Source organism: Myotis yumanensis, unplaced genomic scaffold, assembly GCF_028538775.1.
Source record: "Myotis yumanensis isolate MYYU_CA2020_CCGP unplaced genomic scaffold, mMyoYum1.0.hap1 SCAF_128, whole genome shotgun sequence".
NCBI lineage: Eukaryota > Metazoa > Chordata > Mammalia > Chiroptera > Vespertilionidae > Myotis > Myotis yumanensis.
The window spans coordinates 1-23,855 of record NW_027223879.1 but is presented as its reverse complement, the minus strand read 5'-3'; the positions used below and the strand labels follow the sequence as shown (position 1 = coordinate 23,855).

Genomic DNA, 23,855 nt, shown 5'->3' with positions numbered 1-23,855 from the left:
GAGGTACGTGGCCTTGACCGGAATCGAACCCGGGACCCTTGGGTCCGCAGGCCGACGCTCTATCCACTGAGCCACACCGGCCGGGCCCCGTCTGGCCTCTTTGCCGAGACCACGCCGCTCACTGTCGCCTCGCGCTCCCTCCGCAGCGAGTACGACATCTACGGGTTCAGGACGGTCCCCGAGGACGACGAGGAGGAGCGGCTGGTGGCCAAGGTCCGGGCGCTGGACCTGCGGAGCCTGTCCCTGGCCGAGAACCAGGAGGTGTCCACGGGCGTCAAGTGGGAGAACTACCTGGCGGGCACGATGACGCGGGAGATGGCGCGCTCGCCGGAGCTGAAGAGCCTGATCCGGGCGGGCATCCCGCACGAGCACCGGTCCAAGGTGTGGCGCTGGTGCGTGGACCTGCACACGCGCAAGCTCCGCGAGGCCGCGGCCCCCGGCTACTTCGCGGCCCTGCTGCGGGCGGCGCTGGAGAAGCAGAGCCCCGCCTCCCAGCAGATCGAGCTGGACCTGCTGCGCACGCTGCCCAACAACAGGCACTACGCCGGCCCCGCCTCCGAGGGCATCCAGCAGCTGCGCAACGTGCTGCTGGCCTTCTCCTGGCGCAACCCCGACATTGGCTACTGCCAGGGCCTGAACAGGTGGGTGCGCCCCGGGGCCGTCCGCACGCAGGGCCGTCTGCGGCCTCAGGCTCTGCCCCCAGCGCCCTGCTGCTCAGCCAAAAGGAGCCAGTTAAGATCTATACTAATTACAGGGTAATATGCTCATTAGACCGGACATGTTCCGGACGTCCTTCCGGACAAAGCCACGGTGGCGGGGGCCAAGGCAGAGGCAGGTAGGGGGCGATCAGGCTGGCAGGGGGGCAGGTAGGGGGCGATCAGGTAGACAGGCAGGTGAACAGTTAGGAGCAAGCGGTTCCGGATTGCGAGAGGGATGTCCGACTGCCGGTTTAGGCCCAGGATCGGGCCTAAACCGGCAGTAGGACATCCCCCGAGGGGTCCTGGATTGGAGAGGGTGCAGGCTGGGCAGAGGGACCCTCCCCCTATGCACGAATTTCATGCACTGGACCTCTAATATATATATCTATATCTATATCTATATATATATAGGTAGAGATATATCTCCCAACTGGTGTGGCTCAGTGGATAGAGCATCGGCCTGCAGACTGGAGGGTTTCAGGTTCGATTCCTGGTCAGGGCACATGCCTGGGTTGCGGGCTTCATCCCAGTGTGGGGCGTGCAGGAGGCAGCCGATCCATGGTTCTCTCTCATCATGGATGTTTCTCTCTCTCTCTCCCTCTTTTTTCCTCTGTATTGGCTGGTTGAGCGCCATGCTGTGCACCAGTCGGTCACTGGTTTGTTTCCCGTCAGGGCACGTACCCAGCTTGCGGGTACATATGGGAGGCAACCTACCAATGTTTCTCTCTCTCTCATTGATGTTTCTTTCTCTTTTTTTTTTTTATATTTATTTTTATTTTTAAATATATTTCTTTATTGATTTCAGAGAGAAAGGGAGAAGGAGAGAGAGAAACATCAATGATAAGAGAGAATCATTGATCGGCTGCCTCCTGCACACCCCCCACACCGGGGATCGAGCCCGCAACCCAGGCATGTGCCCTTGGCTGGAATCGAACCCGGGACCCTTCAGTCCGCAGGCTGACGCTCTATGCACTGAGCCAAGCCGGCCAGGGCAAGGTTTCTTTCTCTTTACTTTTCCCTTCCTCTCTCTCTCTCTCAAAAAAATCAATAAAAATATTTTATTTTTTAAAAATATACTTTTATTGATTTCAGAGAGAAAAAGGGGAGAGGGAGAGAGAGACAGAGACATCAATGATGAGAGAGAGTCATCGATCAGCCGTCTCCTGCACACCCCCCACTGGGGATGGAGCCCGCAACCCGGCATGTGCCCTGGCCGGGAATCGAACCCTGACCTCCTGGTTCCTAGGTCGATGCTCAACCACTGAGCCAGGCCGGCCGGGCAATAAACAACATTTTTTAAAAAGAAATATATTAAAACACAGCGACAAACGAAGGAAGTGCAGCTTTTTGCCTCTGGAACTTGACGAAACGCCTGGCTGTTGCTCAAAGAATGAGCCTCGGCCGCGGGCGGCAGGGACAGCGGGGGTGGGGGCCGGCCAGCGCTCACCTGCCCCCCGGGTGCCCGCAGGCTGGTGGCCGTGGCCCTGCTGTACCTGGAGCAGGAGGACGCCTTCTGGTGCCTGGTCGCCATCGTGGAGGTGTTCATGCCGCGAGACTACTACACCAAGACGCTCCTGGGCTCCCAGGTGCGACCCACACACTGCGCCTCCCAGCAGCGCGGGGGCTGCGGAGCAGCCATGCACCCCAAATGCAGCCCCAGTGGGGGGCCCCCGGGGCGAGGGGGGAGGCCCTGGGATAGGGGCCGGCTCCCTCAGCGCCTGGCCCGGCCGGAGGCCTGCTGTTCGCGTCCCAGCTCAGCCCCCTGTGCCCTCGGCCAGGCCGCCGGGTGGGCCGAGCAGGGTCCTGGCCATAGGGAGCCCTTGTGCCCGCTCAGCTTCTCCGAGGGGCACCTGGGAGGGACCATGGGGAGGACCCCAGGCCAGGACATCAGGAAGGCGGGGGTGGGAGGCCCCTGACTGCCGTGCGGTTCTCAGGAAGTTGTGGCCAGGCCGGGGTGCGTGCTAGCCCGGGTCCCGTCAGAGGGGGCGCGTCTCCGGGACAGGCGGTGTGTGTCCCACTCTGTGGGCAGCAGAGACCATGGTGGGCTCGGGGCACTGCCGGGCCGTCGGCCCGCCTATAACCCAGGGATCCCTAGTGTGGACGTGCTGAGGCCTGCACGCTCCTTGGTGGGGTCGTGTGTGTGGCCCCGTGAGCAGGGCCCCCATATCCACATGAGGTTGGGCAGCCGACTGTCCTGCGTTCACGGGGCCTGTGGAGCAGGGAGTGGCCTCAGGCCTGCGGAGAGGGAGCTCCGTGGCCCCTACCGTCTGCCCGGGGCCCCGCCCCGTCGCTCCGGGGCAGGGTCGGCACGGTGGGCCCCCCCACCCCCACCCCCACCCCCACTCTCGGCCTCTGCCGCAGGTGGACCAGCGGGTGTTCCGGGACCTGATGGGCGAGAAGCTGCCGCGGCTGCACGCGCACCTGGAGCAGCACAAGGTGGACTACACGCTCATCACCTTCAACTGGTTCCTGGTCGTGTTCGTGGACAGCGTGGTCAGCGACGTCCTCTTCAAGATCTGGGACTCCTTCCTGTACGAGGGGCCCAAGGTGGGGCTGCGGGCGGTGGGCAGTGGGCGGGTGCCCGCGGGGGCGTGTGGGCAGTGGGGGGGTGCCCGCGGGGGCGTGTGGGCAGTGGGGGGCGGGGTGCCCGCGGGGCGTGTGGGCAGTGGGGGGGGTGCCCGCGGGGCGTGTGGGCAGTGGGGGCGGGGTGCCCGCGGGGCGTGTGGGGCAGTGGGGGGGTGCCCGCGGGGGCGTGTGGGCAGTGGGGGGGGTGCCCGCGGGGCGTGTGGGCAGTGGGGGGGTGCCCGCGGGGCGTGTGGGCAGTGGGGGCGGGGTGCCCGCGGGGCGTGTGGGCAGTGGGGGGGTGCCCACGGGGCGTGTGGGCAGTGGGTGGGTGCCCGCGGGGCGTGTGGGCAGTGGGGGGCGGGGTGCCCGCGGGGGCGTGTGGGCAGTGGGAGGGGTGCCTGCGGGGCGTGTGGGCAGTGGGAGGGGTGCCCGCGGGGCGTGTGGGCAGTGGGAGGGGTGCCTGCGGGGCGTGTGGGCAGTGGCCGCAGCAGTGGCCGGCTCACCTGGGCCAGAGCCATCCCGGCGGCTGGCGTGCCCCTGGAGGCGGCCTGGGGTCGCAGGACAAGGCCGTCATTTGCTCGCTCGTCAGAAACATGGACACTCAGCCCTGCAGGGGCCTTGGTGCCTCTGAGGCTGGGCCTCGCCCTCTGTCCGGGGCGGTGTGGCGCCCCTTGTGTGGATGGGAAGGTAGAGCCCAGAGGTCGCTCCGCGGAGGGTCAGGGGCAAACGCGGGGTCAACCTCAGAGCCTCAAGCCCACAGGCTCCCAGCCGGGCTGTGGAATGTGTATAAAAAGTCGGGTTTTAGGTGAGTCCACGATAATCCGCTCAAATGGTTCAGCTGAGAGGATGTGACTGAAGGGGTGCGGGCGAGGCGGGCAGAGGAGTGAGGTGTGTGGTTGGGGGAGGGCTCCGCCCCCGACTCCCGGTCTCTCTCTTTTTTAAATGTTTTTTATTGACTTCAGAGAGGGAGAGAGAAACATCCATGATGAGAGCATCACGGATCGGCCGCCTCCTGCACGCCCCCCACTGGGGATGTGCCCGCAACCCGGGCCTGTGCCCTTGGCCGGAATGGAACCTGGGACCCTTTATTCCACAGGCCAACGCTCTACCCACTGAGCCACACCGGCCAGGGCTCCAATGAGAAATTTAAAAAAGAAAAAAAAGGGGCCCCCCTCCTGGTGGGAACACTCCCCGGTGGGTGGCTGCCCCGGGCCCAGGAGCCTGTCTGCCCTGGAGCCTGCCCCCCCCAAACCTGCTGTCCCTCCTCCCCCGCCCCGCAGCCTGCACCCCCCGGAGCCTGTCCCCCCAGGAGCCTGCGCACCCCCCCAAACCTGCCGCGCCCCGCCCCACAGCCTGCACCCCCCCAGAGCCCGTCCCCCCCCTGAGCCCCACGCTGCTCTGCGTACAGACCCCGCCCTCCCGCAGGTCATCTTCCGTTTCGCCCTCGCGCTTTTCAAGTACAAGGAGGAGGAGATCCTGAAGCTGCAGGACTCCATGTCCGTCTTCAAGTACCTCCGCTCCTTCACCCGCACGGTCCTGGACGCCCGGTGAGTCCGGGGAGCCGCCCGCCCCCCCCCCCCCCCCCCCCCCGCTCAGAGCGCCGCCTGGCCTCCCGTCCGGGGCGCAGGCCCCCAGGAGCCGCCGGGGAAGATGCTGTATCCACCCTCCTCCCTCCGTCCCACAACCTGTCCCGGCCTCCACGCGGGGGGGGGGGGGAGCCCGCATCCAGGGTGACAGAGGAGCAGCCTGGTTTTTGCAGAACTTGGGGGGCTGGGGGGGGGCTGTGACGGAGGGGGAGCTCAGGAGCGGGAACAGACATGGAACAGAGCGGGCGGGGCGGTGTCCGTGTGCGGGGACAGATGGGGCGCAGAGCGGGGTCACAGCCCTGCAGCCTCCGCCCAGGCCCCGCCTCCGGCGGCCCAGCCCCAGGCCGCCCCGCCGACGCCCAGCCTGTGTCCCCCCAGGAAGCTCATCGGCATCGCCTTCGGGGACCTGAACCCGTTCCCCCTGCGCCAGATCCGCAACCGGCGGGCCTTCCACCTGGAGAAGGTGCGGCTGGAGCTGACGGAGCTGGAGGCCATCCGCCAGGACTTCCTGCGCGAGCGCGACGCCAGCCCCGACAAGGGCGCGCTGGTCAGCGACGAGGAGGACACCTGAGCGCGGCCACGGCCACGGCCACGGCCACGGCCACGGCCACGCCGGCGCCTGTTTACAGCCTCTCCCGCCGCGCGCTCGGGCCCCACCGTCCCGGCCGGCCCGACCGACCGACCGACGGGTGCACGGCCGGGCCTACCGGTCCGTCCGCTCCTCGCAGGGGCCTGTTTACAGCGCGGTCAGCGTGTGGGGTCTGCGCCCCGAGAACGCCCGGGGCGGGGGGGCGCCTCCCGTGCGGGGCGCGGGGCTCACAGACCCCCCCCCGAGGCCGGAGCGTGGCCGCCTCCGTGGCCCGAGGCTCAGCAGCGGCCTGGGGGCCCCTCTGCATCACCCCGCGCACCCCGACTCCTCCCCGGTGTCGGCAGGCGCCCCGAGTCCTGAGGCCGCTCCGGGCATTTCAGCCGTGACTCAGAGGGGACGGGATTCCGGGGGGACTGGCCCCCGTCCTGCAGGGCAGGCCACCCCGCAGCCGCGGTCCGGGGGCGCGGGCGCTCTACGGGGGGGGGCCCCTGGGCACCCCGAGCCCCGGGGGCGGCGTTTGCACGGGGAAGGCGGCCGGGTCTCCGTGCACCGCTCGCTGAGCAGACGGAGGGGAGCGCGGGCCATGGCGACCCTGTTCCCGGCGGTTCGCGGCGGCTGGGGCGGTTTGAAGGCGCCTTCGCTCTGGTTGGGGGGCGTGTGGGAGGGTCACCCCCTTCCCGGCCCCCCGCCCCCCGCAGCCATCGCCAGGCCGGGCCTCACTGCGCGGAGGGAGCGGCTCTCCGGTCACCCCACGCCTTCGCCTCCCTTCGGGGTCCCACGTGCGCCGCTGGGAACAGGGGTTCGAGGCCCGGCTTCCCCGGGAGCTGCCCTGCGAGGCGGGGCCTGTGGGGGCCTCCCTGCTCCCTGAGCGCCCCCTCACCCCCACCCCCGGGCTGGGCCTGGCCGCCGTGGGAATCGGCTCCTTCGGTCCGTTCGGGAAGGACCTGGGCGCTCAGGGGCCAGGCAGGGGCGTGGGCGCCCCGCGGTGGGAAGGGCGCGAGCTTCCAGGAGGGTCTCCCCGGGGAAGGGGGGCGGCCCTGACCCCAGACCGGGGACCCCGCGGCGCGGACTCGTGCCCCCAGGATCCGGGGTCCGGCCCCACTGGCCGCTGGCCCCCATCAGCCGCGGGGACGCCGGCCCCCCTGGCGGCCTCTGCGCTCCTGGGGTGGAGCCTGTTCATACTTTTGTACGTTTCACTACAGTTTCTATTTTTATAGCCTGTTTTTATCGAGGTTTTTTCCAGATCGCGCATCTATTTTGTATACAAACCGACCCCGAGGGTGTGGGACCCCGAGCCTCGGGGCCCGCCTCTGACCTCCAGCCCCCGACCCTGGCGACCTTCACCCCCGGGTGCCGCCCACCTGCCCCCTTGGCCGCCAAGACCGGGGCGGTTCTGGTTCCAATTGCTCGGTATCGACATAGGAAGTGCCCCGGGCAGTGGCCGTCCGTGTTCTTGGTGACGACGTGTTTGTCTCGTTGCACAATTCCCCGCCCCGGGCGTGCGGGGGGCCCCTGGGCATGCGGGGGGCTGGCACTGGGGGACCCGGAGGCGCTGCCCACGGCCTGGCCTTTGTGTCCCCGCAGCCGCCATGGCCACCTTCACGTCCGACTTTGCATGGGTTGTCATATTAAAAGGAAAAATAAACGAATTTGTATAACATTCTGACATGACATCCAGTGACGGTCCCTTGTACGGGGCTGAGCCCCCGGGGCGGGGAGGGGGGGGCGTGGGGGCCTGCAGCGGGTGTTTCGGGGTCCCTGCCCTGAGCTCGCTCTTTGGCGGGGGGGGGGGGGGGGGGGGGGGGGGGGGGCGGGCAGTCCCTGCGAGGCGCCGTGAGCCACCGAGCTGCGGACGAGGGCAGGGGCCCAGGCTTCAGCCGGGAGTTGGGCGGCCCCCCAAGTGGGTGGCAGGCACCCCCGCCTCCCCGTGGGCGCCAGGCCCTGCCTGAGTCACGGGCTGTTTGCCTGCAGCCCGGGAGGACAGCTCAGGCCCAGCTGACCCGGGACGTCACCCCCCCCCCACCCCCACCCCCCACCATCGGAAAAAACACAAGAGTGATGGAAGACCCACTTTTTTTTCATCGTCGGGGGGTAGGGGACAGGTGAAGGGGGGCGCTGATGCCGCAGCCTGGGGGGTTCCCCGCGGTCCCCCAGCACCCGCAGGGGCTGAGCTGGGGCTGGGACACCCCCCCTCCCCCGCTCCTCTGTGGGTTGGGAGCCCCCAGCCCAGGCCCCTGCTCCCTGGCCAGGTGCCTGGACAGCACACGGTGTGGAAGCTGGAGAGGCTCAGGGGTTGAGCGCCCACCTAGGAACCAGGAGGTCCGGGTTCGATTCCCGGTCAGGGCACACGCCCGGGTTGCAGGCTCCATCCCCAGTGTGGGGCGTGCAGGAGGCAGCTGGTCCGTGATTCTCTCTCATCCATGGATGTGTCTCTCTCTGTCTCTCCCTCTCCCTTCCTCTCTGAAATCAATAAAAATATATTTTTTAAATTTTTTATAGCAAAGGTGGAAATGTATTGAGAAACAAGCACAGACTCCCACGTGGGGAGGGGGAAGAGGCCCCAAACGTTTTGTAAAGGCCTGCACACGCGTGTGCTGAGCTGAGAGGCAGAGCAGGGCACACGCGTGAGCTGAGCTGAGAGGCAGAGCAGGGCACACGCGTGAGCTGAGCTGAGAGGCAGAGCAGGGGCACACGCATGTGCTGAGCTGAGAGGCAGAGCAGGGCACACGCGTGAGCTGAGCTGAGAGGCAGAGCAGGGCACACGCGTGAGCTGAGCTGAGAGGCAGAGCAGGGCACACCCGTGTGCTGAGCTGAGAGGCAGAGCAGGGCACACGCGTGTACAGTCTCGGTTTGCCCAGCTCAGGAGCACGTGGGTCTGTGCCTCTCCCGGAACCCAGAACCCACAGAGCAAACAGCTCGGTCCCGGAGCCGAAGTCCGTCAGTCAGTCCTCACAGCCGCTCGTGGGATTTGGGGGGAACGGCCTGCGCTGGAGGAGGGGGTGGTTTCCAGAGCCTCCCGACCCCAATAAGTTACCACGACCATCCGGACGCCAGGGATCCATCCAGGCTCCGTTGTCCATTTCCCGGCCCATGTCTTCACAAAGGAGGTAGTTGGTCCACAGAACTTTCTCCTTTCCTTCCGTGGGGCCGACGATGCCTCGTGGGCCCTTTCTCTCTTCGGTGGGTGTGGCAGTCTTTAAGTTATTAGGTCACCCCCCCCTTTTTTGGTCTTGTTTTTCTAAGTTATTAGTTTTTTTAAAATATCTTTTATTGATTTTTTTACAGAGAGGAAGGGGGAGGGATAGAGAGTTAGAAACATCAATGAGAGAGAAACATCAATCAGCTGCCTCCTGCACACCTCCTACTGGGGATGTGCCCGCAACCAAGGCACATGCCCTTGACCGGAATCGAACCCGGGACCTTTCAGTCCACAGGCCGACGCTCTATCCACTGAGCCAAACCGGTTAGGGCAACGTTATTAGTTTTTAAAATCGGTACTTTTTCATGGAAACAACTTGACCAAAAGTCTGTCCTAGAATTTTGAGACCCATTAAAACAAAGGAATTTTTTTTTATTTAAAAAGCAGGTAAATGCTGCCCCCCTGTGGACACGCAGAGGTGTTGCGAGCGGCACAACGGAAACCCATTGTCCATTTTCCCACGCTCCGCATTTTTTAAAAGCAGGTGAATGCTGCCGCCGTGTGGACACTCAGAGGTGTTGCAGGCAGCAGAATAGAAACAACAGGGACAGTTCTCTGTATCCGATTAGGAACCAGCGGTGTCCGGCGTCCCTCCCACACCGGCCTGAACCTACAAGTTCACGGAGGTCAGACTCAGCTGAGCTAGAGCTGCATCGCCAGGCCCTCCCGTAATGATCCGGTTTAGAGGCGGGATTTTAATCTATCTATATATATATATTTAAATATATTTTATTGATTTTTTAAAAGAAATCTATTTTATTGATTTTTTACAGAGAGGAAGGGAGAGGGAGAGAGAGCTAGAAACATCGATGAGAGAGAAACATCCATCAGCTGCCTCCTGCACACCCCCTACTGGGGATGTGCCCACAACCAAGGCACATGCCCTTGACCGGAATCGAACCCGGGACCCTTCAGTCCGCAGGCCGATGCTCTATCCACTGAGCCAAACCGGTTAGAGCTTAATCTATACTTTTTATTGATTTCAGAGAGGAAAGGAGAGGGAGACAGAGATAGAAACATCAATGATGAGAGTCATGGATCAGTTGCCTCCCACACGCTTCCCACTGGGGATCGTGCCCACATCCTGGGCATGTGCCTTTTACTGGAATCAAACCCAGGACCTTTAAGCCAAACCAGCTAGGGCCAAAGCCAGGATTTAAAAACCAATGCAGCCCTGACCGGTGTGGCTCACTGGATACAGCGTTGGCCTGCGGACCGAAGGGTCCCGGGTTCAATTCCTGTCAAGGGCATGTACCTTGGTTGGGGGAACATCCCCAGTGGGGGGCGTGCAGGAGGCAGCTGATCGATGTTTCTAACTCTCTGTCCCTCTCCCTTCCTCTCTGTAAAAAAATTAATAAATATACATATATTTTAATGACAAACTAGTTTCTGAAAACAATGAACTTGACCAGCAAAATCAGCCACTAACTTGTCCATTGACCTTCACGAATGCGATTTCCCCCCCAAAAGTAAGTGCTTCCACCCTGTGGACACGGGTGGTATTGCAGGGGCAGGAAAAAAAGACAAGTGTCTATCTCAGATTAGGGGGTGACTTTCCTTGAAGATTTGCCAGAACCCAGAGAATTAACTGAGGCGGGCCTTCCGTGAGCCGGCTGCTGGGCCAGGCGCTCCAAATGCAAGCCATTCCAGAGCCAGGATTTCAGAGCCAAGCCCTGGCCAGTTTGGCTCAGTGATTGGAGCGTCGGCCAAGGGGGTCGGAAGGATCTTGGGTTCCATTCCCGTCAGGGCCACGTGCCTGTCCCCGGGCTGCAGGCTCGCTCCCACGCCCGGGTCTGGGCGCGTGCAGGGTGCAGCCAGTCCATGTGCCTCTCTCACATCGATGTTTCTCTCTCTCTGTCTCCCCCTCCCTTCCACTCTCTCTAAAAATCAGTGGGAAAAATATCCTTGGGTGAGGATTAACCAAAAAAAATAATAAAAAGCCAAATAAAGAGTATTCGGGGGGAGCAAGCAGCGTGCCAACGGCATGAGCAGAAGAAGGTGGGGGATTTTTCGAGATTCACCACCACCCAGGCTCTTGACACACTGCAGGCGGATCACGAGAATTCTCGTGCTTCCTGTTCTAAGGCTTGTGGCCAATCATCCTTTAAAAAGATATTAGGACCGAACCGGTGTGGCTCAGTGGATAGAGCGTCGGCCTGCGGACTCAAGGGTCCTGGGTTCAATTCTGGTCAAGGGCATGTACCTGGGTTGCGGGCACATCCCCGGTGGGGGGCGTGCAGGAGGCGGCTGATCGATCTCTCTCATCGATGTTCCTAACTCTCTCTCCCTCTTCCTCCTTCTCTGTAAAAAATCAATAACATATATTTTTTTAAAAAAGATACTCGCTTGTCGGAACATGTGATCAATAACTTCAAAATGCAATGGGCATTTAATTTTAAGGCGCGCCTTTAACATTCATGTAAAACGGTTTTTGTGCTCTTCCCATAGAAACTTATCTGGCCGCTGGGTAAAACTAGCAATAACACGACTGGTCCGCAACGTGTTTAACAAAGCGGACAACTCAATGGCCCATTTTCCCACGCGCGATGTTTTTTAATAGATAGATATAGATAGATGATTAGATAGATAGATAGATAGATAGATAAATGGTGCCACCTCGTGGCCACGAGTGGTGTTGCAGGCGGCACAACAAAGACCAAGGGACAGTTGTTTTATTGATTCTGAGCAATGATTCTCTCTCATCACGGATGTTTCTCTCGTCTCTCTCCCCCCCTTCCTCTCTGAAATCAATAAAAATATATTTAAAAATAAAAATCAATGGAAAAATATCCTCGGGGGACGATTTAAAAAAACAAACTCCACAACGAACTTGTCCATTGACCTTCATGAATGGGATTTTCCCCCCCAAAGTAGGGAAATGCTGCCACCCTGTGGTCACAACTGGTATTGCAGGAGGCAGAACAGGGGGGCACCAGTGTCCGTATCTGAGATTAGGGGGTGGCCTCCCTCGCAGATTGGCCGGAACCCACAGAACTCAGGAGGCGGGTCTCCCCGACCAGCGGCGCTGCCAGGGGCTCCGACGCTGAGGGGGTTCACAGGGGCCTGGGCGCGGCTTCCCCAGCAGCTGGCTCAGGAGTCAGGGTCCCCGGACCAGGGGACCGCCAAGTGGGGGGCAGGGGGGGGCGGCTGCAGGGGAACTCGGGGGTCAGAGGTCAGAGGTGATTCATACTGCGGGTGCCCTGGCCCCGCCTCTGGGCCCCGTGTGCCAGGGACCGAGTTTCTGCAGCTGAGGGTTCAGGTCTACAAACCGGGGGGCGGGACTCCTGGGGCCTCCCACAGCCCCGCACCCCTTCTTTCTTTTTTAAAATTCTCACCCGGGGATATTTTCCCATTGATTTTTTTTTAAAAAAAATATATAACTTTATTGATTTCAGAGAGGAAGGGAGAGGGAGAGAGAGAAACATCCATGATGAGAGAATCACGGATCGGCTGCCTCCTGCACCCCCACACTGGGGATGGAGCCCGCAACCCGGGCCTGTGCCTTGACCGGGAATCGAACCCGGGACCCTTCGGTCCACAGGCTGACGCTCTACCCACTGAGCCACCCCGGCCAGGGCCCCGTCTTCTCACCCAGCAGGCACGGGGGCGCTTTCCCGTCTCTGCAGGGGACCCCGGGGCCCAGGAGGAGGCGTGTGACTTCCGGCTGCCCCTGAACCAGCAGGAGGGACTGAGGCCTCGGTGAGGAACGTGAATATAATTCCGTGTTTTCTGTCCCAAAGCCGGCTGGGCGCTGGGCGAGGACCAGGCCGGGAGCCGGGAGCCGGGAGCCGGGCAGCCCCTGCCATGGTGGCAGGCAGGCACCCCGCCCCTCCCTCACCCCCCACCCCCCGTCGGCGCCAGGCCTGCCTGAGTCACCGGTTGTTTGCCTCCTGGGAGGACAGCTCAGGCCCAGCTGACACTGGGGACACCCCACCCCCCCATCATCATGGGAAAAACCCGTCAGATCAAGAGCAAATGTCCTTGCGTGGGGTTCAGAGAGGCTCCCCAGGCCCTGTGAGCAGGAGAGGGCTCCCCCCACCCCGGGGACAGGATGCAGCGAGACTCGGGGTTCCTGAGGGCACCGCTGGGGCCGGGAGCCCCCCAAGCCCAGGCCCTGCTCCCCGCTCTCGTGAGGGGCCGTGCACAGCGGACCGTGGGGAAGGCAGGTCCCCGGGGGCTCCCGGGGCAGCACAGACAGACAGGAAGCCAGCGCCCGGCCCTCGCACCCTCGGTGGGGCGGCCGTCCTGGTCGCACCCAAGCCCCCAGCCTGCCGTGCCCTTTCCGGGTGACCTCTGTCCAAGGTCAGTCCAAGGTCAGCCTCCCGCCTGGCCCTGGGCGGCCTGAGCTCACAGGAGGTGGGTTTGCTGCCCTCAGAGCCTTGGGCTTCTGGTATGAAATGGGGGGCGGGGAGGGAGAGCGTCTGGGCCCAGGGGCACCCCGTTACTGGGGGGTGTCGGGGGCGGCCACAGACACTGTTGATGCTTCATTCAGCGTCGGGTCTCCATCCCCAAGGAGTGATTTCTTTTCTTTCCTTTTCTTTTTAAAATATATTTTTATTTTTGATGTCAGAGAGGCAGGGAGAGGGAGAGGGAGAGGGAGAGAGAAACATCCATGATGAGAGAGAATCACGGATCGGCCGCCTCCTGCACGCCCCCCACTGGGGATCGAGCCCACACCCCGGGCCTGTGCCCTGACGGGGAATCGAACCCTGACCTCCTGGGTCCTAGGTCGTCGCTCAGCCACGGAGCCACGCCGGCCGGGCCACGTGGGACACTGATGCGTCCAGGCCTGTGTGTGCCCGGGGTCTGGCCAGAGCGTGTGTGGCAGGAAGCGGCTGGGGGGCAGGTGCCAGGTGGTTGGGTCGCAGGTCAGGGTCACGGGGGCCCAGTCCCCGGGGTCCGCAGTGACACGGCCGCCGACCGCAGTGGCACCAGGGTCAGCTCAGCCCCCCCCCCCTCCAGCATGGAGATGGAGGTGGACATGGGCAGGAGGCTGGGCCAGGGCAGCCCTCCTCCCTGCGGCCCCTCCCTTAGGGGCCGGGGGTCCCCCCGTCCCCCCCGGGGCTGACAGAGCCCAGAGGACGCCCCAGGGGCAGCCCCGTCCCTGGGAAACGTGGGTCTGGGCCTCAGAGGGCGGAGGGGCCGGGGGCCAGAGCAGGGGCATTGGGACGCCTCCTCCAGGCAGCAGCCTCCCGGGCCTCCCGCTCCCTTCTCCCCGCTGCCCACCCCCCCCAGGCCATGACAAAGCGTTTCAGCCCCGCCGGCAGGGCTCGGGGGCTGAGCATCGACCTAGGACCCAGGAGGTCAGGGTTCGATTCCCGGTCAAGGGCACAGGCCCCGGTTGCAGGCTCCATCCCCAGTGTGGGGCGTGCAGGAGGCAGCCGGTCCATGATTCTCTCTCATCACTGATGTTTCTCTCTCTCCCTCTCCCCCTTCCTCTCTGAAATCGATTAAATATATATATATATTTTAAAAGGCGGTGGGGGGAGGGAGGGGGCAGAATTTCAGACCTGGAGTCCCCCCTCCCCCCGGAAGAAGCCAGGCGACACTTGGACACGGTAGATACTTGTTTATAGAATAACAATAATAACAATGACAAAATAACCGTGTGTTACACGAACTGTTAGAATAAAAAAATCACCTGTCTGAGGGGTCCCCAGCCCGCGGGGGGGGGGGGGCGGGTGGTAGCACCATCGGGGCGCGAAGGGGGGGGGGAGGTGGCACTGAGGTCCGTGCGGCTGTCAGTGGTCTGTCAGTGGTCTGTCGGTCGGCCGGTCGGCTGGTCGGTCGGGTCGGTCAGCCGGTCGGTCTGTCGGTCGGTCGGTCAGCCGGTCGGTCTGCCGGTTGGTCGGCCGGGGGCGGGCTCAGCCGTGGCAGGTGAGGCAGCACCGGGCGCGGATGCTGGGCAGCCGGCAGCGGCCGAGGAGGCGCAGCCTCTCGCAGGAGCCGAAGGGCAGCCGGTCCAGCTCGCAGCCTGGGCGGGGGGGATGACAGGGGGTCAGGGCGCATGAGGGGGGGCCGGGGGCAGGGGGCGGGGGGTCAGGGCGCCCACCACTGCTCCCTGAAGCTATTTTGGTTTTCTTTGTTTTGAAGTATTGACTTTATTTTTATTTTATTTTATTTTTTAATCCTCCCCAGAGGATATTTTCCCATTGATTTTTTAAAAATATATTTTGTTGATTTTTTACAGAGAGGAAGGGAGAGGGATAGAGAGTTAGAAACATCGATGAGAGAGAAGCATCGATCAGCTGCCTCCTGCACACCCCCCACTGGGGATGTGCCCACAACCAAGGTACATGCCCTTGACCAGAATCGAACCCGGGACCCTTCAGTCCGCAGGCCGACACTCTATCCACTGCGCCACACCAGTCAGGGCTTTCCCATTGATTTTTAGAGAGAGAGGAGGGAGAGGGAGAGAGAGAGAGAAACATCGATGTGAGAGAGACACACCAATGGGTTGCCTCCTGCATGCGCCCCGACCAGGGCCCGGGCCGGGGAGGAGCCTGCAACCAAGGTCCGTGCCCTTGACCGGAATCGAACCCGGGACCCTTCGGTCCGCAGGCGGACGCGCTATCCACTGAGCCACACTGGCCGGGGCCCTGGAGCTATTTGGGGAAGCAGCTGCGTCCAGGCCCCTGACCTCTGACCCCGCCCGGTGCCGCTGACAGCCCTCAGCTGCCACCCGGCCGGGCAGACGTGCGTCCTGTTCCTGCCTCGCGGGGGGGGGGGGGTCCCCCTCCTTTGTCAGTGGCCCCGCCTCCATGCTGGCAGCTGCCTCCGGGGGTGACCTCACACCCTGGGGCTCCCAGGCTTCCCTGACGCCCTCATGTCGGGCCAGGCAGCCCCAGGAGTCACCCCCTCCCCCCCACCCCCACCCCCACCCCCACCCCCGGGCGGGCTGCAGCCGGAAACTCCCTTCTTGGGGCAGCTCCTGGCGGAAACTCCCTTCTTGGGGCAGCTCCTGGCTCGGCCACCTGACCTCCCTCCAAAGCCAGAACCGTCCCGGCGCGTGCAGGAGGCAACCCATCGATGTTTCTCTCTCTCTCTCCCTCTCTCTTCCACTCTCTCTAAATCAATGGGGAAAACCCTAACCGGTGTGGCTCAGTGGATAGAGCGTCGGCCTGCGGACTGAAGGGTCCCGGGTTCGATTCCGGTCAAGGGCATGGACCTGGGTTGCGGGCACATCCCCAGTGGGGGGTGTGCAGGAGGCAGCTGATGGATGTTTCTCTCCCATCGATGTTTCTCACTCTCTATCCCTCTCCCCTCCTCTCTGTAAAAAAATCAATAAAATATATTTAAAAAACAACAACAAAAAAACAAAAACAGAACCTCATGGGTAGCTTGTCCTTCCTTCCAGCCCCAAAGGCCTCCGTTCCCACCTTCCCCTCTCATGGCCCTGGGACCCACGTGAGGGGCCGAGAGCAGCAGGGACCCAGCGGTGCCCTGAAGGCAGGTGCGTGGCGTCAGCGGCCGGGGCAGGGTGAGGGCTGGGTGAGGGCAGGGTGAGGGCTGGGTGAGAGGGCAGGGGGGAGGGCAGGGGGAGGGCTGGGGAGAGGGCAGGGGGGAGGGCAGGGGGAGGGCTGGGGGAGGGCAGGGGGAGGGCAGGGGGAGGGCTGGGGGAGGGCAGGGGAGGGCAGGGTGAGGCTGGGTGAGGGCAGGGGGAGGGCAGGGTGAGGGCTGGGTGAGGGCAGGGGGAGGGCAGGGGGAGGGCTGGGTGAGGGCAGGGTGAGGCTGGGTGAGGCTGGGTGAGGGCTGGGTGAGGGCAGGGGGAGGGCAGGGGGAGGGCTGGGGGAGGGCAGGGGGAGGGCTGGGTGAGGGCATGGGGAGGGCAGGGGGAGGGCTGGGGGAGGGCTGGGGGAGGGCTGGGGGAGGGCAGGGGGAGGGCAGGGGGAGGGCTGGGTGAGGGCAGGGGGAGGGCAGGGGGAGGGCTGGGGGAGGGCAGGGGAGGGCTGGGTGAGGGCAGGGGAGGGCTGGGGGAGGGCAGGGGGAGGGCTGGGTTGAGGGCAGGGGAGGGCAGGGGGGAGGGCTGGGGGGAGGGCTGGGGGAGGGCAGGGGGAGGGCAGGGGGGGGAGGGCAGGGGGAGGGCAGGGGGAGGGCTGGATGAGGGCAGGGTGAGGCTGGGTGAGGGCTGGGTGAGGGCTGGTCGAGGCTGGGTGAGGGCTGGGTGAGGGCTGGGCTGAGGGGCTGGGTGAGGGCTGGGTGAGGGCTGGGTGAGGCAGGGTGAGGGCTGGGGGAGGGCAGGGGGAGGGCTGGGTGAGGCAGGGTGAGGGCTGGGGGAGGGCAGGGTGAGGGCTGGGTGAGGGCAGGGGGAGGGCAGGGGGAGGGCTGGGGAGGGCAGGGTGAGGGCTGGGTGAGGGCAGGGGGGAGGGCAGGGGGAGGGCTGGGTGAGGGCAGGGGGAGGGCTGGGTGAGGGCAGGGTGAGGGCTGGGTGAGGGCAGGGGGAGGGCAGGGGGAGGGCTGGCGGGAGGGCAGGGGGAGGGCAGGGGGAGGGCAGGGGGGAGGGCAGGGGGAGGGCTGGGTGAGGGCAGGGGGAGGGCAGGGCGGAGGGCTGGGTGAGGCAGGGGGAGGGCAGGGGGAGGGCAGGGTGAGGGCAGGGGAGGGCTGGGTGAGGGCAGGGGGAGGGCTGGGTGAGGCAGGGGGAGGGCAGGGGGAGGGCTGGGTGAGGGCTGGGTGAGGGCAGGGTGAGGGCAGGGGTCCGGCTGGGTGAGGGCAGGGGGAGGGCTGGGGGAGGGCAGGGTGAGGCCGGTGGGCGGCGGCATTCCCGCTGGGATGGCCGGCGGAGGGGCCGCTCCCAGCCCCGAGGGCCCCGACCTGACCGTCCTGAGGGGCTGGGGGACCCACAGCCGATGGGCTGGGAGCTCGGGGTCCCCTCGCCGGACAGGTGCCCGGGCTGCGTCCTGACCTCCTCACGGGGTGACAGTGGCTTCAGGGAAGACGCGAGTCCCCCCAGGACCTCCGGGCCCTTCTCCCCGAGTCCTCACAGACCCCCCCGCCCCCCAGGACGGGCTGCCAGCTCTTAGAGACGAGGGCACAGAGGCCAGAGAGGCTGCGTGGGGCCTGGTGGACGCCAGGCAGTTCCTGTGCTCAGCGTGGCGGGCGTCGGGGCCGCAGGAAGTGTGTGTGTGCGTGTGTGTGTCGTGTGTGCAGGCGTGTGTGTGTGTGCATGCACGTGTGTGTATGTGGGCACACGTGTCTGTGTGTCTGTGTGCACGGGCATGATTGTGTGCGGTGCGTGCGCTCACGTGTATATGTGTGCGTGTGGGCACGTGGGCTGCGGGTGGCATGTTTGTGTGTGCTCACATGCATGCATGTGCACACACTCACATGTATGGTGTGGGCGTGTGTGTGCGTGTGGGGCACAGGGGCGTGTGCATGTGGGTGAGCATATGTGAGAGCGCGTGTGCCTGGGTGTGGCCCGTCCTCCCGGAGGACCCAGCGGCCCGGAAGCTGGGAGTGTGGGGGGACCTGGGCGGGAGGCGTGGGCTGGGGGCTCAGCCAGTCCAGGCTCTGGGCTCGGGGACGTCCCGGCCTCACTCTGTGACCCGAGGGAGCAAGAGGTCGCCCAAGGTCACAGCAGCCTGGGGTGCGGCTGCTGCCCGATCCCCCATCCAGCCCGGCTTCCCTGCCCTGGGGGTGCACAGGGCGATCCCCCCCCCCCCCCGTTCTCTCCGAGGCCGGGACACTCACCCGCTGCTGGCCCCTGCTCAGCCCTGCCCTGGGGGTTGCCGCAGGGGCGCCCCCCCAACCTCCCCCCTTCTCCCCGAGGCCGGGACACTCACCCCGCTGCTGGTCCCCGCTCAGCCTCGCCCTGGGGGTGCCCCAGGGTGACCCCCCCCCCTTCTCCCCGAGGCTGGGACACTCACGCTGCTGCTGCTCCGAGATCTCGCAGTCCCGGGTGCCGCAGGGGCGGGCGCTGTCGGGCCAGGGCTCGTGGCCGCACTGCTGGTTGTCCTCCTCGGGCAGCCCCAGGTGGGTGTTCACGCACCGGATCACCCGCCGCTGGACGCCCCCCCCGCAGGGGGCCGAGCACTGGGGGGGAGGGCAGAGGGGCCGCCGTCACCCCCGGCCTCGGGCGGGCCCCCCAGCCTCCCCCTGCTCCCCGCCCCGCCCCCCAGGTCCCCGAGGGGGGCCGGCCCGTGCCCAGGCCCCTGGCACCCCTGTGCCCCTGGGGAGGGGACCGGCCTGGGGGGGGCCCGGGGGCCATGGCGGGGAGGGAGGAGGCGCCGCCCTGGCCAGGCTCTGTCCTTCCCGGCTGGGGTCTGACGGTGTTTATCAGCTTTGTTTTTTAATGTTTTTCTTGGTTTTTTTTTAGTGGATTTTTATTGATTTCAGAGAGGAAAGGAGAAGGAGAGAGACACATCCCTGATGCCCGGCCGGCGTGGCTCAGGGGCTGAGCGTCGACCCAGAAACCAGGAGGTCAGGGTTCGATTCCCGGTCAGGGCACAGGTCCGGGTTGCGGGCTCCATCCCAGTGTGGGGGCGTGCAGGAGGCAGCCGATCCGTGATTCTCTCTCATCATGGATGTTTCTCTCTCTCTCCCTCTCCCTTCCTCTCTGACATCAATAAAAAATATATTTAAAAAGATAAGAAACATCGATAATAATCCTCAGCGAGGGTATCTTTCCATTGATTCTTAGGGCGAGTGGAAGGGAGAGGGAGAGGCAGAGAGAGACCTCGATGTGAGAGAGACACCTCCATGGGTTGCCTCCCGCACGCGCCCCGACCGGGGCCGGGGAACCTGCAACCCAGGTGGCTGCCCTTGACCGGAATCGAACCCGGGGACCCTTCCGTCTGCCGGAGCCCTATCCACTGAGCCACACAGGCCAGCCCCGCCCTGGACTTTGCACTGCTGCTCCCACGCCCACCCCCATCCCGGGGCCCCCCCTCTCCCTCTCCGCGCCCCCGTGTCTGCAGTGCCCCCCCCGCGGGGAGCCGGCCCTCCGGTGCCCCTCACCTCGCCCCAGGGCCCCACCGCCGCACTTGGTGCAGGGGTGCGTGTTGCAGGGCCGCGTGGAGTTGGGTCTCAGCGCCTCCGGGCACAGGCCGGGCTCCGGGGCAGGTCACCAGGCGATGCTGCTCGCCCCCCTCCGCAGGCCTCCGAGCACTGGGGACGGACGGGGCAGGCAGCGGGGGGGGTCAGGGGGGGGCAGGGGAGGCCGGGAGCCCCCCATCGCCCCCCTCCCCCAGACCCCGGACTCACCTCCCTCCAGGAGGAGGTGTACCAGCTCAGGCAGCGCTGCATCCCGCAGAGCTGGCGGGCGGGCGGCTGGGCGGGCCCCGGCCGGCAGTGGAAGGGCCCGCAGGCGGCCGGAGGTCCCGCGTTGTCCACGCACTGCACGTCCCGCACCGCGAACCCGCCGCCGCAGCTGCGGGAGCACTGGGGGGAGGAGGGGGGAGGCGGGCATGTGGACGGGTGCAGGTGCACCCCCACCTCCCCTGCCAGGGGCTGTGCCTGTCCCCCCCACGCCCAGGGGGAGGCGGGCAGGACAGCCTGGTGAGGGGTGGGGGGCCGGAGGGAGAAAGCAGAGTGGGTGATCCCTGGGCCGGTTTGCGTCTTTTTGGTTAATATATTCCTACTAGAGGCCCGGTGCACGGAATCCGTGCATTTGGGGGAGGGGGGAGGGTCCCTCAGCCCGGCCTGCGCCCTGGCGGGGGGGAGCAGGGGGCAGTGGGCCTAAGTCAGCAGCCAGACATCCTCAGGGCCCCTGGGGAGGCGCGGGGAGGCTCCCACCACCACGGCTGCACTCCGCCAGAGCCCCGGCTTCTGGCGCACTGACCGCCAGGGGCCCAGCTCTGGTGCTGAGCGTCTGCCCCCTGGTGGTCAGTGTGCGTCATAGCAACCGGTCGTTCCACCGTTCGGCATCCATTTGCATATCAGCCTTTTATTGTATAGGATGGATGTCAGAGAGGAAGAGAGAGAGAGAGACATCGATGGTGAGAGGGAATTGGATTGGCTGCCTCCTGCACCCCCACACTGGGGATCCAGCCCGCAACCCTGACCAGGAATCGAACCCTGACCTCCTGGTTCCTAGGTCCACGCTCAACCGCCGAGCCAGGTCAGCCGGGCGCCCTGGCCAGTGTTGCTCAGTGGATGGAGCACCAGCCGCAGACCGAAGGGTCCCGGGTTCGCTTCCCGGTCAGGGCACAGGCCCAGGTTGGGGGCTCCATCCCCAGTGTGGGGCGTGCAGGAGGCAGGCCGATCAGTGATTCTCTCTCATCATGGATGCTTCCCTCTCTCTCCTTCTCCCCCTCTCTTCCTCTGAAATCAAGATATTTAAAATAAATTTTTTTTAAAAAGCAGATTTGGTGAGAGTGAGACCCCAAGGGGTGTGGGGAGCGCGAGGAAAAGGGCGCAGGCCCGGGGGAGGGGACGGCCACCCCCCCCAAAGCTGCAGGGATTAACCGAGTGACCCCCCGCCTCCCCACGCACCTTACTCCAGTTGCCCGTGTGCCAGGTGGCGCAGGGACGCAGGTGGCAGCGGCGGGCCGGGCTGCGGCGCGGCCCCTCGGGCGCACAGTCCTCCTCGCCGGCCCGGAGCTGCAGCGCACGAGCCTCCAGGAGGCACCCAGGCCGCAGGTGGTGGAGCCACTGGGGGGGGGGGGGGCCGGGGCGTGAGGGCAGGTTCCCCAGGCACCCCACATCCGGGCCGTCCATCGGGGGAGCAAGGGCGAGTGTGTGTGTGTCTGTGCTCCCAGGGCCTCGGTTTTTCCATCTGCAAAATGGGCTCCTCCGCCCACCTCCCCCAGGAGCTGGCGAGGGTGAGGAGTCCCTGCTCGCAGGGGACCCAGGGGGAGGGGACCCCCGCTGTCCAGATGGAACCAGCTGGGGAGGAGGTCTGGGTGCCTAGCTGGGCCTCCGTCGGTCCCCCCCACCCCTACCCCCCCCATCCCCCAAACATGAGGGGCCTGAACCGAAGCTCCCTCCTCCTGCAGGGACAGTCTGGGGGTCTGGGGGGAAAGGCGGGGGGCGGGGGGGGTTCCATGCCTCTCAGACCCCTGCAGGCCCCGAGAGCAGGTACAGCTGGAGGAGAGAGCCTGGGGGGCCCTGCTAACGGGAGGCTGCCCCACCCACAGCTGCTGGGGGTGAGCTCCCCGTCCCCGGGGGCATTCAAGTCTGAGGGAGAAGAACATTCCGGCTGCCCCTCACCAGTGGCCCCTGTGCTGGTCAGGGAGGGCCTCTGTGGCCTCCAGACCCCCTTGGCCTACCCCCCCACCCACCGCTCAGCAGGGAAACTGAGGCAACGGGGGGTCGCGACCCCCCGACACTTGCCTGGCTCCAGTCTCCCACTTCCCAGCTGGCATTCCTGGTCGGCGGCGGGGCCCAAGGGGCCTCTGCTGCTGTCGGAGGGGCTGTCCCCCCGCCGGAGCTCAGGGGGGTCCCCCCAGGCTCGCGGGTCCCCGGGCACCGCTGGCCGTCTGCAGGTCTCGTGGGGCGGCTGGGCGGGGCCGGGCGTCCGGCAGAGAGGCCGTGGGAGGAGCAGCCCCCAGGGGGGGGCCAGCAGCTCCTCGGAGTCAGGCCTCGGCGAGGGGTCGGTGGAGGACAAAGGGGGTGACTTGGGGATCCCCGGCAGGGGCAGGCCGGGGGGCCCTAGGGCGCCGTCCTCGTCCTCCGGGACCTCGTTGGTGCTCTCCCACCGGGGCCGGGGCGGCCGGCTGGGGGGCCGGGGGACTCCTGGTGGCGCCCAGGGGTGGCAGGCGTCGCGCCCACAGAAGCGGGGGGCCGGGGTGAGCTGGGGAGCCCCAGGGCCGGGGTCCCCCGTGGGGGCATTGGCCCTCGGGTAAGAAGTTGAGCAGGGGGTCCCAGGGCGTCTGCGGGGGGTAAGTGGGGGCCGGCCTGGCTGGGCCGAGGGGGCGGGGGGGCGGCGTGGGGGGCTCGGCGGGGCCACGCCCCGGGGTGGGGGGGGAGGCGGGCCGGGCCCCGGTGCCCACGGGGTCCGGGCCGGGCTCCTCGTCCTCGTCCTGTGACAGGTTCTCGTGGAACCGGATGAAGTTGTAATCGTAATAGAAGTCGTCGACCAGCGCAGGTCCGGGCGGGCCCAGCCCCGGCCCCGTCCTCCCCCAATGGCGTTGTCCTGGCCCCTGGGGTCTCCCCGGGCGGCGGGGGGGCGCCGGCGGGGTGGTGGACCGGGTAGCGGGGCACGGCGTCCACCTCGTTGTCCAGCTCCCGGCCGGAGGAAGCCGCTGCCGGAGCCGTCGGGGTCCGGGATGTCCAGCCGCTGCAGGCAGGGCCGCAGGAGGCACGGCGCCTGGCTGGGCGGGCCGCTGGGCCTCGTCGCAGGGGACGCCCGTGTCCTCGGTGCAGGCGACGGCTCGCCGCTTCGTGCCGGGCCCCGCAGGTCGCCGAGCACTGCGGGGTGGGACGGCCAGGGTGGGGACGCGGCCGGCCCCAGAGCCCCCCGCCCGCCCCGTCCAACCCCCACACGCGCCCGGCGACCGCGCCGGTGACCGCGGCGCCCGCCAGGGTATCCCAGTCCCCCCGGTTTGGGGACAGGCTGGACCTGGAATGCCCAGCCCTCCTCCCACCAGGGTGCCTGGCGGCCAGGGCTCCCCTGCAGCCCAAGCCCAAGAGGGCAGCCGCCCGGCCGGTGTGGCTCAGGGGTTGAGCCTCGACCTAGGAACCAGGAGGTCAGGGTTCGATTCCCGGTCGGGGCACAGGCCCGGGTTGCGGGCCCCGAGCCCCAGTGTGGGGCGGGCAGGAGGCAGCCGGTCCATGATGCTCTCTCATCACGGATGTTTCTAAAAGGGTGTCCCAAAATTCAGGCAAGATTTGAATTCTGCGTGAGCATTAACAACAACAACAAATAAATAAATAAAAAGCCTGATTTTACTGGGTTGATTGAATCAGATTCTCATATCTGTGGCCCTTTGATGTCAATCCCTTCCATTGGATCAGCATCACCAAGTACCAATGACGGCCCAGGAGCAGGGACAAGGAAGACCCATGAAGACCACGGCTTTGCGTCTGTGCCAGCAAAGCCGGGGAGGCCATTGACCCGATGGGCTGTTCCACACATAACCCTAGACTGTCTACTTTATGCATCAATAAAACATTTACAATTTTTCATTATAAACCCAAGTTTTCCATCAAAATTACTTCTTGCGTGAATTTTGGGACACCCTTTATCTCTCTCTCTCTCTCTCTCTCTCTCTCCCTTTCCCATTCCTCTCTGACATCAATAAAATATATATATTTTTTTAATAAAAGGGCGGAGCTGGGGG

At 65.2% G+C, this 23,855-nt stretch overlaps 1 protein-coding gene and 1 pseudogene across 2 annotated transcripts in view; one reads left to right on the top strand and one right to left on the bottom strand.

The window, feature by feature from the left end:
* Nucleotides 1-7,098, top strand: part of TBC1D2B (TBC1 domain family member 2B) — a 30,517-nt gene extending 23,419 nt beyond the window's left edge. Inside the window, exons 9-13 of one of the 2 annotated variants that reach the window (XR_011469898.1) lie at nt 147-641; nt 2,167-2,284; nt 3,060-3,229; nt 4,689-4,810; nt 5,228-5,313. Coding sequence is in view for 1 of the 2 variants with exons in the window: in XM_070402934.1 (XP_070259035.1) it covers nt 147-641; nt 2,167-2,284; nt 3,060-3,245; nt 4,689-4,810; nt 5,228-5,420 (1,114 nt within the window). In the remaining variant the exon portion in view is untranslated. Of the gene's footprint in view, nt 1-146; nt 642-2,166; nt 2,285-3,059; nt 3,246-4,688; nt 4,811-5,227 lie in introns of both variants that reach the window. The other variant, XM_070402934.1, reaches the window with a different exon arrangement.
* A 7,106-nt stretch (nt 7,099-14,204) lies between these two features.
* LOC139001187 (A disintegrin and metalloproteinase with thrombospondin motifs 7-like) lies at nt 14,205-23,598 on the bottom strand (annotated as a pseudogene).
* Between the last annotated feature and the right edge of the window lie 257 nt (nt 23,599-23,855).